The sequence below is a fragment of the Dreissena polymorpha genome, chromosome 5 (assembly GCF_020536995.1).
Source record: "Dreissena polymorpha isolate Duluth1 chromosome 5, UMN_Dpol_1.0, whole genome shotgun sequence".
In the NCBI taxonomy this organism is placed as follows: domain Eukaryota; kingdom Metazoa; phylum Mollusca; class Bivalvia; order Myida; family Dreissenidae; genus Dreissena; species Dreissena polymorpha.
In genome coordinates, this window is record NC_068359.1 from 119942556 (window position 1) to 119960108 (window position 17553).

At 34.3% G+C, this 17553-nt stretch overlaps 1 protein-coding gene and 1 non-coding gene across 3 annotated transcripts in view; one reads left to right on the plus strand and one right to left on the minus strand.

The window, feature by feature from the left end:
• LOC127881080 (uncharacterized) overlaps nt 1-17553 on the minus strand; it is a 35578-nt gene that overhangs the window by 8668 nt on the left and 9357 nt on the right. Inside the window, exon 2 of one of the 2 annotated variants that reach the window (XM_052428705.1) lies at nt 14543-15311. The exons of the other annotated variant lie outside the window; for it this stretch is intronic. Coding sequence (XP_052284665.1) covers nt 15225-15311 — 87 coding nt within the window. The 3' untranslated portion in view covers nt 14543-15224. Of the gene's footprint in view, nt 1-14542; nt 15312-17553 lie in introns of those variants that run through there. 2 annotated transcript variants of the gene reach the window in all.
• LOC127832819 (U6 spliceosomal RNA) lies at nt 14091-14196 on the plus strand. The gene has a single exon (XR_008027169.1). It is a non-coding gene; the product is annotated as a U6 spliceosomal RNA (small nuclear RNA).

Sequence of the window (17553 nt, forward strand, 5' to 3'; positions counted from 1 at the left end):
AGAAAAATGATTATATTTGCTCAACTTTGTAAATGACTTAAAGCCACACACCTAAAAATTAACTGCATGGCATAGTAAATTTATGTATAAATAATAAACATATTTTTATCTTTGCCATTTAGAATATATCTGGTGATTACAAGGTAGAAATCAGTCTTTTTTGCGCTTTAAAACTTAAAAATAATTGCATTTGTCGAAATAGACATATATGTCTACAAATCCTACTTTTGGTTTAAAAGCGGTACCATTTAAACAATAATATATTATTTTCTAACTAGGCTATAGATTTAATTTTATCTATGCCAATTAGAATATACACATGTAATGCTATAGATTTAATGACAATTTTGCACACTTTCAAATTGCATCTTTATGTATTGATTAACATGTATTTCATTTCAAAATGTGTGGCTTTAACCAAATAACTTTGAAAATTTCTTTTAAAGAATGAGGTTTCTGAAAATTCAATTATTGAAGAAACATTTATAATTTGAGGGTACAATAAGACAGCAAACTAAGAATAGACATCTATTTGAGTTTTTTTATTAATTGAATATGCAAAGAAGAAATTAAATATCTGCAATACAAAAGCCTGTAATATGTGCAGCGTGTGGTTTTTCTATCTATCTATATATGCTCAGTCAAAGGTGTTTATCATATAAAATGATAAAATTATTGAATAGCTATTAATTTTAAGGTCACACATTTGTATCTGACGTTAAATAATAATACACGCCATACATGGTACTAGTTTTGTTTAGCAATTTTTATGTCCCCCACTATAGTAGTGGGGGACATATTGTTTTTGCCCTGTCTGTCTGTTGGTCTGTTGGTCTGTCTGTCTGTTTGCGCCAACTTTAACATTTTGCAATAACTTTTGCTATACTAGAGTTGCGACACCTTAAGGGTTTCGCGGGATGGAATGAGTGGAGAGTTCAAATCAAATTGAAAATCGATTATTTCAAAATAAAAAATTGGTACGAAAAAATATGTGGGCAGTGGGTACGAAAAAAAAAAAATTTGGGTTAGAAAACAAATTTGAGTACGAAAAAAAAAGGGTACGAACAAAATAAAGGTACGAAAAACTATTTGGGTACGAAAAAAATGGGTACAAATAAAAAATTAGGTACGAACAAATTTGTGTACGAAAAAAATTTGAGTACGAACAAATGGGTACGAAAAAATTTGGGTACGAACAAATTTGTGTACGAAGAAATAATGGTTACGAACATAATATGGGCAGGAAAAAAAACTAATTTGGTTATGAAAACAAATTAGAGTACGAAAAAATAAAGGAAACAAAAAAAAATAGGGTACAAAACTATTTGGGTACGAAAAAAATGGGTACAAATAAAAATTTGGGTACGAAAAAATCTGGGTACGAAACAAATTTGGGTACTAAAAAAATGGGTACGAATTTTTTTATTTGGGTACGAAAAAAATGGGTATGAAAAAAAATTTGGGTACGAACAAATTTGGGTACGAAAAAGATTGGTACGAAAAAATAAATGGGTACCAACAAATTTGGGTACGAAAAACATTTGGGAACGAAAAAAATGGGTACAAAAAAAAAAATTGGGTATGAAAACAATTGGGAACAAAAAACATTTGGGTACGAAAAAAATGGGTACGAAAAAAAAAATTGTTACGAAAAAAAATTTGGTACGAACAAAAATTTAGGTACGAAAAAAATGGGTACGAAAAAAATTGGGCACGAAAAAAAAGGGGTACGAAAAAAATTGGGTACCAAAAAATTGGGTACGAAAAATTTGGGTACGAAAAACATTTGGGTACGAAAATAATGGGTATGATTTTTTTTTAGGTACGAACAAATTTGGGTACGAAAAACATTTGGGTACGACAAAAATGATTACGAAAATCGAAAAATTGGGGTATGAAAAATCTAATTTGAATTGTGTAGCCCGTGAATTGTCTCCTGGGGGTGAATTGTCTTGGGGTTGCTATTAAGGCTACATGTACTTCCGGCCAAGCCACGTGTTTATAGCGATTGCGCAATAAAAAACACCACTTTTTCGTGATTTAATCAAAAACTAGATTTTTCACAGTAATAACGAATACGCCAACAGGTAGATCGCGTTATATGTACAGTTAATGGAAAATTTCATAGGGCCATACATTGTAACTCTGTGAAAAATCATCTGACCAGAACCGGCTGATAATAAGCATGTCTCCTCTTGGTAGTGAAGCTTCCCATTAAGTTTAATTGAATTCCAGTCATTAGTTGCTGAGAAATAGCCCGGACAAAAATTGTGCACGGACGGACAGACGAAGCGGCGACTATATGCTCCCCCCTTAAAAAATTTGGGGAGAGCATAATAAAAAAGTTGTGGCAATTTAAAGGTGGTACGCAAACTTTAAAATAGATTTATCAATTATATGCTTATTCTTAGTGAAAAAAAGGCCATTATTGTTACAAAATGCTTGATACAGTTATCTGCTTTTGTTTATACATTGGGGTCATGTTGGTTAAGAAGCAAAATACATGTATGAAAGCAATATGTCAATGGACATAGGAAATATATTCGAGGTAGTACGCAAACATTCCAATGCGCGCACCTACGCCGGGGTGAGTAGGATAGGTCCACTATATATATTTCATATATAATAGTCGAGCTAAAAATTAAATATACTATAAACAACAAGCTTACCTCAATCACAATTTTAATGCAATACAGTTAAACAACAAGGGACAAAATTGTCACAAAACCAGGTTTTCATTGTGAAAAAAAAATCTGATAAAGGGAGAAAACTGAAACTGAACTTTTGAAATGACCAAAAAAAATTAACCCCCTTTGTAAGTTTTTTTTTTTTTTTTAAATCTATTTTTAGTCGTGGCGACCTTGACATTGGAGATATTGACGTGATTCTTTCGTGGGACACACCGTCCCATGATGGTGAACAAATGTGCCAAATGATTTTAAAATCTCACAATGAATGACATAGTTATGGCCAGGACAAGCTCATTTATGGCCATTTTTGACCTTTGAACTCAAAGTGTGACCTTGACCTTGGAGATATCGACGTAATTATTTCGCGCGACACACCGTCCAATGATGGTGAACAAATGTGCCAAATGATTTTAAAATCTGACAATGAAAGACATAGTTATGGCCCGGACAAGCTTATTCCGCCAGCCCGCCAGCCAGCCAGCCAGCCCGCCAGCCCGCCCGCATTCGCCAATCTAATAACCAGTTTTTTCCTTCGGAAAACCTGGTTAATAAAGTTACAATGATATGCCAGGGATTGAAACTAACTTTTTGCTATTGTGGGCAACCATCTTTAGTATTTTGGTTGCCCAGATAAAGAATAACGATCCCAGAAATATGAACATGTGAATATTATTATACATTTTTTTAATAAAATAATAGATAATTATATACATTTGCTGACAATACACATGTTCAATGCATGATGTATTATTATGAGCCTGAATTGAGTCATGTCCTATTCCTAAATAATGAATGTTATTTAACTAGTATTGATCCATGGTGATCAATTGTTTTTCAATTTTTATTGCACTGAATTGTTTTAAGATTTAAAAAAAAGAAGTTTACCAACTTTTGAAATTGAGTTGCCCAGGCCAAAATCTACTTGCCCCGGGCTCACGGGATACCACATATTTCCATCCCTGTATGCTCTTCATTTTCTGATCTTCCATCCCATTCTCAAAATTAATTTTAAAGCACAATATTTTTTAATAACATTTGTATGAATTACTAACCATTATCACCCAAAACACAATTTTACAACGCTGTAATCGTGTCGTAGAGATTTAGTTTACTATTAAATACCGTTAAATACCGTCAGCCAGCGATTCTGCCGGTTACATTTACTCTTACATTTACATGACGGCTTCTTTTCCCAAATATATCAAGTAAATGTCATAAATGCTTTTGTTTTACTGCATAGTTGCCGGCCATATAACTGGTACTCAATTTTCTGGAAAACACTGAATTATGCATGACAAACACACAATACTTAAAATCTTAGATTCGTTTTTAAAATAAATTGACACTTCCAGCTTGTCGCCATTAAAATCCAAAGATTCAAATAATTTTCCACGAGGTACGTCAACAATTGCGTAATCAAATGAATGAAAAATAAAAGTAAAGAAAGCCGGTGTTTACATAAATTCCAGGTTGATAAACACAACAAGGTAAATGTACCTTGTAGTCAGTGAGATATAATAATAATACAGTTAGTAAGGCTCGTACCCTGGGTACGGTAAATATACTAAAACGTACCCAGAAATTTTAACACTAAATCGGTTGTTGTCGGGTATTTTGTAAAAATTAATTATGTTTACATTTATGTCAATTTTCTGTTCAATGGCATTTATATTATCAAAACTCATTGTTAAAACCAATGATGTGATTTAATTTTAAATCTTAAATTGTTTAAAGTCGCGTCATTGTATGACGTCGTCAAGTATAATATTTTCCGCGACATCGCACGCTAACTTTTTACCGTCATAGATTTTTTTAAAGAAACATTATTTGGTTTGCAAGGTCCGTTAAATGGGGAACACCATATTCGGTATTTATATTATGTTTTAACAATTAATTCATGCTGTGTAATAAATATTGTATAAGATATTTCGATATTGATTGAAAATGTTTCAAATTGTTATTTATGAAACCTCTTATTCTAATGAGTGTTTGCTATTATATTATACTTTGAAAAGCATATCTGTTGTACTATAATCTTATTATTCATTTTTTATTGTTAATTTCATTTATTGTAGAGAATCGTCAATGTTACATCTAGGCGCCAATGCTTGTCGTCAGTGTTAGTCGTAAATGCTTGTGATCATTGTCGTCAATGTTAGTCGTCAATCCTTATCGTCATTATACATGAAGGAAATAAAAGCAGAAACAGAGACATATTCTTGATTACTTGCTTATTCCTACGGCGTCCTCTCAACACTCAAACTAAAAAGCATGTTGATGCAGATTTTTTAAAAGAGAAGGTTGTTTAAGGTAAACAAAATCGTTCTACGTTATCGGTAGCATGTTTAACGACATCAGATTTTTGGCGGATATACAACTCGGATACAATTTTATATTTGCGGGTATGTTTAAGTTTATTTACCGTACCCGGGGAACATGTAAGTAAAGTTAAGAGTACCCAGGGTACATGTACCGGTAAGTAGTACCCGAGCCGAGAATGACCAATCGAGCCTTAGTAAGTGATTGATGGTGTATGGGATAACATGCACTGAGGGTGTATATTTTTCATGGACAAGTCAATTGAAGGTGTTAGAGATGCATTGATCCATAACATTAAAAAGGGTAATTAACCAAGGGCTTATTAAAATTAAAACGATGATATTACATTGTACCAGCTGTTTATTGTTCAGTACTGTAAGCTTGCAATATTTTAAATAATGTAAACAACTTACCTTGTATTAAGTTGGCACATTGTTGTCAGGTGTAGAAACTTTTTATACTTATTTCTGTTAAGTTGCACTGGCTGAACCAAAAGAATTATGTAGTCGTTTCTAAATAATCACGAAACAACCTACTAATGCATATATGCTTGCCAGTTGCTGAGTTTGTGCATTTCCATTCATTATACTATCGGCCTTGACAAACAGCGTAGACTCAGATTAGACGCCGCATGATGTCTGCTATTTGGTACGCAGAAGATTTGCATATCCACGGGTGTTTTATGTCAAATGTTATGGTTTTTCAATAGATCGTATACTTATCTACAAAACAGCGAATTAGCGTTCACTTGACATCATTTTTAATTATGTTATTTTGTTAATACTTTCTCGCGTTCTTTTCGCCTTTGGTCGACGCCGTCTGCTATTTCGAACGATGAAGATTTCCATATCCACTGGCGTTTTTTTATGTCAAATGTTAGTGTTTTCCAATGGATCGTATACTTATCTACAAAACAGATAAGTAGCGTTCACTTTACATTGTTTGAGATGATGTTTTTTTGTAAATACTTTCTAAGCGTTCATTCTGACGAAGTCGACCATTTTGACGGGTGTGAAGAAATACCGAATTTCCCGTAATTACCAAAATCCCCAGAAATCCACGAGATCCCACGAAATCCCCATTAATATTGATTATTTATCGAAAAACTGCGTATTTTAATATAGACTGTTGCGAAATACACGGAAATCACTAATGAAACATTGTTTTTATCAAAGTTTGATTTCGGGAATTTCGGTAGGGAATTCGGTATATCCACACCGCATTTTGTAATTCCGGTTTTGTCAAACTTGCGAAACGTTTTCGTGATTTAATCAAAAACTATATTTTTTCCAGGTATAACGCCTACGCCAACAGGTAGATCGCATTCTTCTTCATGTACATGTCAAATTTCAGCAAAAGTTGCCGACCAGTTTTCAAGCGCCTCAAATCGCGGCTATATGCACCAACTTAATGAAACTTAGCCCCCTTTATCATTCGTTCGAATGAACGTCATCAATGATGACGTCCAATACATCACTCATTCCATATTGAAGATAGCAACTTCATATTTGGCATGCATGTGTATCTCATGAAGCTGCACATTTTGAGTGGTGAAAGGTCAAGGTCAAGGTCATCCTTCAAGGTCAGAGGTCAAATATATGTGGCCAAAATCGCTCATTTTATGAATACTTTTGCAATATTGAAGATAGCAACTTGATATTTGGCATGCATGTGTATCTCATGGAGCTGCACATTTTGAGTGGTGAAAGGTCAAGGTCAAGGTCATCCTTCAAGGTCAGAGATCAATTATATGTGACCAAAATCGCTCATTTTATGAATACTTTTGCAATATTGAAGATAGCAACTTGATATTTGGCATGCATGTGCATCTCATGGAGCTGCTCATTTTGAGTGGTGAAAGGTCAAGGTCAAGGTCATCCTTCAAGGTCAGAGGTCAAATATATGTGGCCCAAATAGCTTATTTTATGAATACTTTTGCAATATTGAAGAAAGCAACTTGATATTTGGCATGCATGTGTATCTCATGGAGCTGCACATTTTAAGTGGTGAAAGGTCAAGGTCAAGGTCATCCTTCACAAGGTCAAGGTCATCCTACAATGTCAAACATCATATAGGGGGACATTGTGTTTCACAAACACATCTTGTTTTTTTTAAATGCTGAACGCATGTTAACAGTGAATATAAACAGGAATCGCTTCTTTGTAATATCTTAAGAACAATTTCCAAAACAAAAGTACTTTATACTTTTTTAACTAGTCTAAGCTATGCTTAGCGCGCATGTCAGGTATGAGTCTGGTCAATACAGCCTAAACTTACAACGGCCTCGATAAATGACAACCGGCCTGTTTCACGCATGGACATTGATAGCCAAGATAATAACGGTTTGAATGACAATGATCATTATTATACATTACTATTGCTATTAAAACCACACAAATTGATATCTGCATCATTTAAATTGTAATAATCAGATTTATGATTATCTTGTTAAGCGACTAGGCCGTCATGGATTTGGACCGTCCTGACCCGCATTTGTAAGATGCACATAAATAGACCAATCAGGTGCCCTCGGAAAATTCCGTCAGCAGAAAGAGCGTTGGTACGGAAAAGCACGTGTATAAAGACGCTATTGCTATTTTTGCACCTCAGAAAACTTTCAGAGCCATTAACAAACCTATACAAACCTATGAATTTGTTTTTGTTTTTTTTACCGGACAATCAGTCCTGTAAATTTGACAGACAGGCCAGACCTTACACAATTTTACAGGACGTGTCCGTCGGTCCGGCCATGTTTGGCCAAGACTGTATACTGTCTAACTCCCCTTTCGGGTATTATTGACAGGTAATAGATATGACAGATTACTCTGTGAATATAATTGTGCACTCAAATTTTTTATGACAAGTTGAATTATTAGTATTGTATATACCATTTCCATGCGATAAATTTTAGAAACCCATTTATTTCTCACAAACTGGGGTTGAAAAGTAAACAATAACGGGGTTTGATTTTACATTCATGAGTTTTTTGGGGTGTTTAATACATGTATAGTCATTCAAATTACTAATGTTTGACAAGGTTTTATTAATTCTGGGTATAGTTAAAAATGTTCTGTCGGTTTAAAACCATGGCCGTTGAGGGCATAGCAGTTTTCTTTATAAGGGCCAATGGCTATAGTAAAATCTTGTTACCACTCTAGAAATCACATTTACTGTGCATCCTTCAAGAAACTTGGTCAGGTCATTTGTTCTAATGATGTCTTGGCTGAATTTGAAAAACTGTTTCGCTTTCTTTAATTGTTTCGCAAATCTTAATGAAGTTTGGTCAGAAGATTTGTATAAATTAAATCTCAGCCAAGTTTGACACTGGGTCATTTGAGCTAACAAAATTGGTTAATATATTAAACAAACAAAAAGCATGTTTATACCACAGAAGTCACACTACACTGTTAGTCTAATCTTCATCAACATCGGTATGCATATTTAACTTCAAAACAAATATTGGACCAGCGATTTCAATAGAAGCAGAATCCTGCAAATTGACCCGAGCAAATTAAAAATGACTCATTTTTGACGCAACCCTTTTTTCTGCCGTGCGTCATTTTGACGCATCGAAAATTTAACCCGTGTGTCAGTCAGTTAACATCTCCAGTTCCATGGTAATAAATCGGCCTGTGCTCCTAATCAAAATTAATGTTTCAGTATTTGAAACTCGGTCTATAATCGAGGGAATAGAGGTCTACCCCGGGCGTTGTTTTTTTATACTCACAAGTCATAATACTACACATAAACATTAAGAAAACACATTTTCTCAATTAGATATAAATTATCCGAGTAGAATTAAATTGCTACGTCTTGACCTTTGACATTGTAATTAGCGGACGTATTGTAAATTAACATTAAACCCGCGTTCAATTAAAAAATGGCGATTCAAACAACAACAACAATTCAAATTACAAGTAATGGTGATTCAATAATGGAGATAGCATTAACTGGATTTAACGAACATTAAATAAGGTTTGTTAAACCAGATAACAACAAGGAAATTTTGGATTATTAAAGTTAAACTACTACTGGTAAGGCATTCTTAAGTGTATATATTTCCAACATGTATAGTATTTGGATAAACAGTAATAGATATACTAGATGTTCCATGCATTTAGATTGTGTTTTTGTACAAAAGCTATCATAGGGATGATGATAAAATAACAAGGATAAATATGTAATGAAAAGGTGCTACAGGTACATATCTTAAATTACTTAAATGTGTTATGATGAAGTAGATTTTAATGAGCATTTTTATTGTTTTAACAAATAAACATAGTATAGTGATAGAAATAATAAAAGTTGTAAAATGAACATGTTTTGTTTTTGAAAAACTTAAAGTTGATATTGTTCGCACAAATTATTGATATTTTGTCCTTATCTTTGTGTACCAATTCATTAAAATATGTTGTGTTATGTATCATGGTATTTTTATTTAATAACGCAGTATAACTTTTTTTAGATATTGTGTAACTCTTGGAGCATGTTTTTATCTAAAAAAATTGAATAATACAGACAAAAACACAATTAACGCACTTCAAAGTTGACCCCAGAATTTTTCAATTTGACTCCTCAAAATTTCAGTGCAGGGTCATTGACTCCTGGTTTTTATGGAATGAGTGCTATATTGACGTCATCATTTGATGACGTTCAATTGAACAAATGATAATGGCGACTAAAATTCGATAAGCTCCAGCGTATAGCAGCGATTTGAGAGTGTTGAAACTGGCCCGACACTTGTGCTGAAATTTCTCATGTATATGGCGTTTTTCGTCATATCTGGGAAAAATCCAGTTTTTGATAAAATGACGAAAAAGTGGTGTTTTTTATTTGCGCAATCGCTTTAAACACATGGATAAGCCGGAAGTACATGTAGTGTTAATAGCAACCCCAAGACAATTCACCCCCACAAGACGATTCACCCGCTAGACAATTCAAAATTGATTTTTAATATAAACAAATTCGTACCCATTATATTTCGTAACCATATTTTTTTCGTACCTATTTTTTTTGTACCCATTGTTTCGTCCTTAAATTTTTTTCGTACCCAATTTTTTTTTTCGTACCCATTTTGTTCGTACCCAAATGTTTTTTGTACCCTAATTTGTTCGTACCCAATTCTTTTTTTCGTCCCCTTTTTTTTCGAACCCAAATGTTTTTCGTACCCAATTCTTTTTCGTACCGAATTTTTTTTTGTACCCAAATTTTTTTTGTACCCATTTTTTTTTCGTACCCATTTTTTTCATACCCAAATGTTTTTCGTACCCAAATTTGTTCGTACCCAAATTTTTTTTCGTACCCATTTTTTTCGTACCCAAATTTTTTTCGTACCCATTTTTTCGTTCCAAATGTGTCTGTTCCCAATTTTTGTCTTACCCAATTTTTTTTTTCGTACCCATTTTTTTCGTACCCAAATGGTTTTCGTACCCAAAAAAAATTTCGTACCCATCTTTTTCGTACCCAAATGTTTTTTGTACCCAAATTTTTTCGTACCCAAATTTTGTTTCGTACCCATTTTTTTCATACCCAAATTTGTTTCGTACCAAAACTTTTATTCGTACCCATTTTTTTCGTACCCAAATAGTTTTTTCGTACCCTAATTTTTTTCGTTCCCTATATTTTTCGTATTCTAATTTGTTTTCGTAACCAAATTGTTTTTTTTCCTACCCACATTTTTTTCATACCCATTTTTTTTTCGTACACAAAGTTGTTCGTACCCAAATTTTTTTCGTACCCATTTGTTCGTAGTCATTTTTTTTTCGTACCCGAATTTTTTCGTACCTAATTTTTTAATTGGTACCCATTTTTTTCGTACCCAAATAGTTTTTCGTACCCTTATTTTGTTCGTACCCTTTTTTTCGTACTCAAATTTGTTTTCATGCCCAAATTTGTTTTTTTTCGTACCCACATATTTGTTTCGTACCAATTTTTTTTTTTTATTTCATTTGATATCTCCACTCATTCCATCACGCGAAACCCTTAAGGTGTCGCAACTCTAGTATATTTATAATCTTTGGAGATAAAATTTTCTACATCTTTGGCTTTTGAGTAAATGTCTATATGTGTTTCATGTATACATAAAATGGCAGGCTTATTTTGCAAAATGTAATCTTTAATATACTGCTGTTTTTTTCTGGATCTAAATCCATTTATGTTAATACTATGTATTATTAAAGACATTCTTGTAAGTTTTGAAATAATCTAAAACATAACTTGCACAATGAACGACACCGACGTTTTAAAAATGTTAGTTATTTTTAGAACACTATCCATTACACCGAAACATACAGGACAGACATTACATGAGCTAGAAATAATCGAGGAAAGTGCATGTACAATTAAAGATGGCTGCGCCCACAAAATAAACGTTATCGGGCATTTAATTCTATTGGAGCAGTGATAATAAACTTTAGCATACGGATAGAAGTGAATCGATAAAGATTTATAGCGAACATTCAGACTACGTGCAAATAAGCAGTCGATAGAAAAATAAAAGCGGGGCGGGATACACGAGCATTGGCAGCTAAGAAATAAAGCAGACGAAATATACTTGTGAGATAAATCGAGACCGTAAGACAACATAGTCTGAAACTGGTTTAAACAAAATGTGTACGAGAAAAACATGTTTATAGAAGGAGAGATAATCCCACACATATTAACACATGTGTACACAAAAAGACTGGATAGAACAGAAACATGTTCAAACATGTATATATTCATGTAGAGTTTTACAATGTTTAAACATTTTATGGCAAAATTGCAATATAATATATATATATTTACATAAATGTATTTATGCTTACAGATTTTTAGACCTTTAACACTTCTGGGAATAGTGCAATTAACTATATGAATAACTACATAGATATAGAAAAAGGAATAAGCAATTTCAAAGTCCATAAAGCATGCGGTTTGTTTCCAGGCCATTTTTAATATAAAGCAATCCGTTGTGCAACAATCAAGTCCATTTATGAGTCCAATCAATACAAACACTACATTCTATGGGGGGACTGAGTCGCCAACATACCATCATAGATTGAATCTTGAGATAGCATGTCAGACATATCTATACCCCACTCTCAACTTGTTCGACCCCACTAACTACCCTGTTACGGGGCATTGGGGTAAATTCCTCCTCTGTCTCTAATTTCCGTTTTGAAGTACCCTCACTTACTTCCATTTCCTTGGTCTCAACCACTGCCATTTCTGAAGTGACTGGAGACGGCGTCTGGTCACCGGGAGGAGAAATAGCAGGGGCCGCGTCCTGCGTCTCGGGGGCCTTCTTCGCCTTCTTCCCCTTCCGGACCACATCCGTCCACGTCGATACAGAACCTGTATCCTCAACAGGCTTCGCCACCTCCGAGGCCTGTTTTCCAACTGAAAGAGAGACTGTCGGCCTGATGACCTTGCCGGGACAGTCCCTCCCCACGTGCCCGAGCTGCATGCACCTCAAGCACAAAGGAGGCCGTCCCCGCATTGTCAACAGGGCCTTGTTGCCACATTCAAAATTAACCACATGTGGTATTTTGTTCTTTGATTGCTGCGACATTTCAACAGTTACAATTCGCACTCCCGAAAATGTCACAAAATCTTGGACAGTTAGTTTTTCAAGCTCAATCTTCAACACTTTACCAAACTGAGAGAAAACATCTTCCAGAATCTTATTTCCTATGAAAATGGGCAGCCAATGAACTCTAATGTGCACTACTTGGCTCCCATACGACTCAAATTTGTATCTTAGTTTCTGAAAAACCGTTTCATCCGATTTCATACTAGCAAGAAAGGAAGTCAACTTATCTGGCTCTGTGAAGACCACGTCATATGCCATCGAACCCGGTAGGTTACTGGAGACCGCATCAACATCATTCTCCGTGACCCCGAGACTCCTTATCAAATTAATAATGTTCACAAGAGAAGATCCACGTTGGCCCTGTATTTTGACAGTCCTCTGTAGAATCCTATCGCAAATTTCATTTCCATCCAGCGGTCTAAAATTGCTACTAATCACTGCCATTTTACTACTCAAAATCGCTCGTTTATGAAAAAACGACCAACGGATCACTAAGGCCACGATTTATTCGTGACTGTAGTGAAACCAGAGTTGTTAAAGAGGGAACGCCCGTGCATTGGTTGATGTACTGAACCTGTATATCAGCTCGCAGGTTACGCTCTGCAGTGTTCCGCTACGAACGCCAATCACGAGAGTTCCTATTAAGGTTACAGTATACTAAATAATCGTTTCATGTAGGGCTGTACTCTCTAAAAAAATATCATAGTTGACAGGAAGGCATGCTTTACACTTGAAACTATCGTTCGGGTTTTATCTTTCGGAGATAATGGTAGGGCATGAATAGGTGTTCACTACTGAATCCCTGAAATATGATAAACTTGAAGACTATAGTAAAGCAGTGCACTGAAAAAGGTTACATTCCACTAAGAAACGGCCGAAAACAAAAGTTGCGAAAACAGTCGATTTTGATTCGTGTCAAGTTCTTGCTTGGTTTGAACATGGCGTACCTTTTTTATTGCATAAATCGATTCCGCTTAGAATGGCCTTTAAGAAAAGGTATTGTTATGGGGTCTCTATGTGCAAAATGTTGCACTTATTTTCGCTTAAAGTTGTCGCGCTTTTACATTGAATTATACAGGGAAACTATTTAGTATATTATGACCGACCTTAATAGTGAAGCCATTGTAAACGCACAGCTATTAGCTGGAAAACGCTATTAATAGTGAAGCTATTGTATACGTACAGCTTTTGTTCGGAAAACACAATACGTCGTGGCTAAAAATAGACTGGTAAAATTAGTACAGTGCGTCGCAATGTTTAACATTTACCATTCACAGCTGCGCTCTTCTGTTCCGTTGCACGCGATTGAAACGATGTCGGCATCTCATTCGCGTATCCTAGTACGCTGCGACCGTAGAAAGCGAATATACACTGCCGGCCGAAATACCTCTAGGTAAGTATCTGAGGCGGAACACACGCATACGGGCATTTTAGCGCGCACTTGAACCTGCAAAAGTGTGCATCAGATAGCAACACATATATACAGCATTATGGCAACGTCCTTTTTCGTACTGCTTCGGCAGTACATATACTAAAATTGGAACGATACAGAGAAGATTAGCATGGCCCCTGCGCAAGGATGACACGCAAATTCGTGAAGCGTTCCATATTTTTTAGAACAAACAATATATTTAGACTCGGGTGCCTAGCTGCCACCAAGGTTTATGTATTGACACATTATCGCATATCCTGAATTAACAGGACTTGAGAAATAAGTCTATAGACTCATTGAATGTTCCACTGCACGGAAATCTTTAGTAAAAGGCGATTTTTTTTTTCTTTTTCATAAAATTTATTTATCACATAATTGGGGTGTAAAACGCCCCAAGTATCCGCTTAAAAGAAATTAAATGATTTCATACAGTACAAGGTGACTTTAAATAATAGTTAACAATAGTAAGGAAAGACGAAAACTAATTCTTTTATAATTGATTAATAAACACAGTCTTTATACCGTCTGCACGTTTTATGTGTTAATATATAATTTGTAACAGTCTGTTAACGTCTGCACGTAGATAATGAAATAGATATATAGAATTATAGAAATAGTGAAACGGTTTTAACAAATAAAAAGTCACCGACCTAAATGTAGCGGATCTTAATTAGTAAAATGATAAAGAGGTTGTTTTTATTTAATATAAATGCTAACAAATCACACTTCAAAAAAAAAAGAAAAAAGTTGCTCCCAGCGAACCACCCCAGGTCATGCCCGAGCACCCCCCGTGATGGTCCGCCAGGAACATGTCAAGAAGTCTACAGCTGAAACCAGATGATGGAGCTGAAGCGCGTGAGAGCCTTCGGTACCACTCCTCACCCGCCCCAGCCCCACCATCCGGCCAAGCCGGAAGTAATTATGAAACAATAAATGTATATGAACGAATAAATTGGAAAAAGCCTCTTTACTTTAAGAAAGGTCAGTCAAGTATCCTATGACCTACATGAATGAAAATGTGTTAATGGTCTGTCGAAATACATAGTGATGAAAAATGAGTGATAATGAAGTTCAATGAGTGAAATGAGATGAGCCCAACACTGGGTTACATAATATATGAAGCAATGATTGAAATGATTCATAGGAATACTGATGATAAAAGAGATGATGCAATAATACAATTTACAATATACAATTCACAAAAACTTCTTCACACAACATTAACACTGTCACGTTCCCTCTCTGATCCAGGATGACAACCCGAGTAACAGCCACTAACGGCCCCGCAGCTGCCATCCTGAAATCAGAGAGAAAACACAAAACAGCAGAGAGAAACTTAATATACATATTTCAATCATAACACTAAATGTTAGCATAAATTGAAGGATTCAAGTCTAATCTAAACTCAACTTTTTTATTTGCATTAACGTCACAATAATTACCCCATATTAATTCAAATTTTTCAGATGGAAATCTTTCAAAATCTAATAAAATGCGATATTTTAATCTATAAATAAGTTTGCAAATAAGATCAAATGGACTAAACAGTTTTTTGTCAAATTTTACATCATTTCTAGTTCTCCAAATTATTTGTCTTGACTCCGACAGCAGAATAAGAAAAACATAATTTATTTCCTTATCATATGAATTATCAACATTAAGATAATGAAATTGTTTGAGAGACAGTTTATGATTGTCTGCAGTTAATACATGCATTAAGAATAATACGACTTTATTTATAGATGTAGAAATATAACACTCAACAAATAAATGATCTATAGTTTCAGGTTTCGAACAAAATGTGCATTTACTAGATCTTATCATATTTCTCGAAAAAAGATATTGGTTGGTTAAAAGAGCATTATGAACAATGGAAAAACATGTGTTCCTACACTCAGGATCTACTGCACTGGAAAAGACATTTTTAAAGCTATTATTAAAATCTACAGATTTACAATCCCTTACACATTTTGGTTCAATATTCATATTTTCAATAAAGTAATTATAAATCTCTTTAACAGTCCAGAGAGAATTAATATTTGAATTACAGTTTTCTACAAAATCTGTAAATACACTTAAACATTTAACATAAAAAGGGGGAATAATTTCACTATGAGGAATATTATTAGATGCAATTGAAGGATTATATTTCTTCAATTGCAAACCTGTCCAATAAACAGCAAATTCTACCCAAGGAGTATTGTAGTTATTAATTATTTTAAAAATATGACATAGATAGAATGAATGGATTTTTAATTCTAAATTTGGAACATTAAGTCCACCTTTTAACATGTGTGAATACAATGTTTTGCGGGATATAGGCTCTAATTTTCTGCCCCATATAAAGTTGAAGCAACGTTTTTGAAACATGTTTATATAATGACTAGGTACAATTTGAGCTTGTATAAAATATATAAGTTTTGAAAATACAAATGTGTTCAAAATCGAACTTTTACCCTTATACGATTTACCACGAGATTTCCATAAATTAAGAATTCTTTCAAAATTAGATAATAAATCATGAAATAAATCATCATCTGTTAAATCATAACCAAACCTGTAATCTAATAACTTGCAATTTTTTCCCCAAGAAATGCCGAAAGGATGATCAGACCTTGACTTCCATTTCCCCAAAAACATTCCACAGCTTTTCTTATAATTTACCCTTGAACCCGACCTTTTCAAAGTCTGACACATGTTTAAAAAATAAGGAAATTGACTTTTCATCTGATAGACAGGTGGTATTGTCATCAGCATAAAGGGACATTTTCACATGAAACTTTCCACCAGGAGTTTTGATACCATTTATATGTGGGTCATCTTGAATAACCTTAGCAAAGGGCTCTAAACATAAAACATAAAGGAGAGGTGATAAAGAACAGCCCTGACGGACTGATCTTGTCAATGCAAATGGCTCAGAAATATGTCCATTTACAATGACAGATGACCTTATGTCTTGATACAAGACCTTAATCCAATGTATAAAAGAGTCATTAAAGCCAAATGATTGAAGAGTGCTTAACAGAAAAGGCCATGACACACGGTCGAAGGCCTTCTCCTGGTCCAAGCAGATAAAACAAGCTGTTAGGTTTTTCTGCTCGACATAACTTATTATATTACGAAGTAAATGAATATTATCAAAAATAGTCCTCCCAGGTAGTGAACATTTTTGAGTTATTCCAATAATAGAGGGCAAAACCTTTCCTAATCGTGTGGCCAAAACCTTTGACAAAATCTTCCTATCAATATTCAAAAGTGAAATTGGTCTATAATTTTTAACAGATGTTTTATTACTGTTATCTTTGCAAAGTAATGTTATATAAGATAATTTTTGTGATTCTGACATATGGCCAGATTCAAAACACGTATTAAATAAATACAATAAAATATCACCAAACAGATGAAAGAATTTAACATATATCAAAGAAGTAAGTCCATCACTTCCTGGAGACTTAGTATGATCCATTTCCTTTAATGTAGAGAAAATCTCATCTAGAGTAAGAGGTTGGCTTAACATAGCATTATCATCATTGGAAATT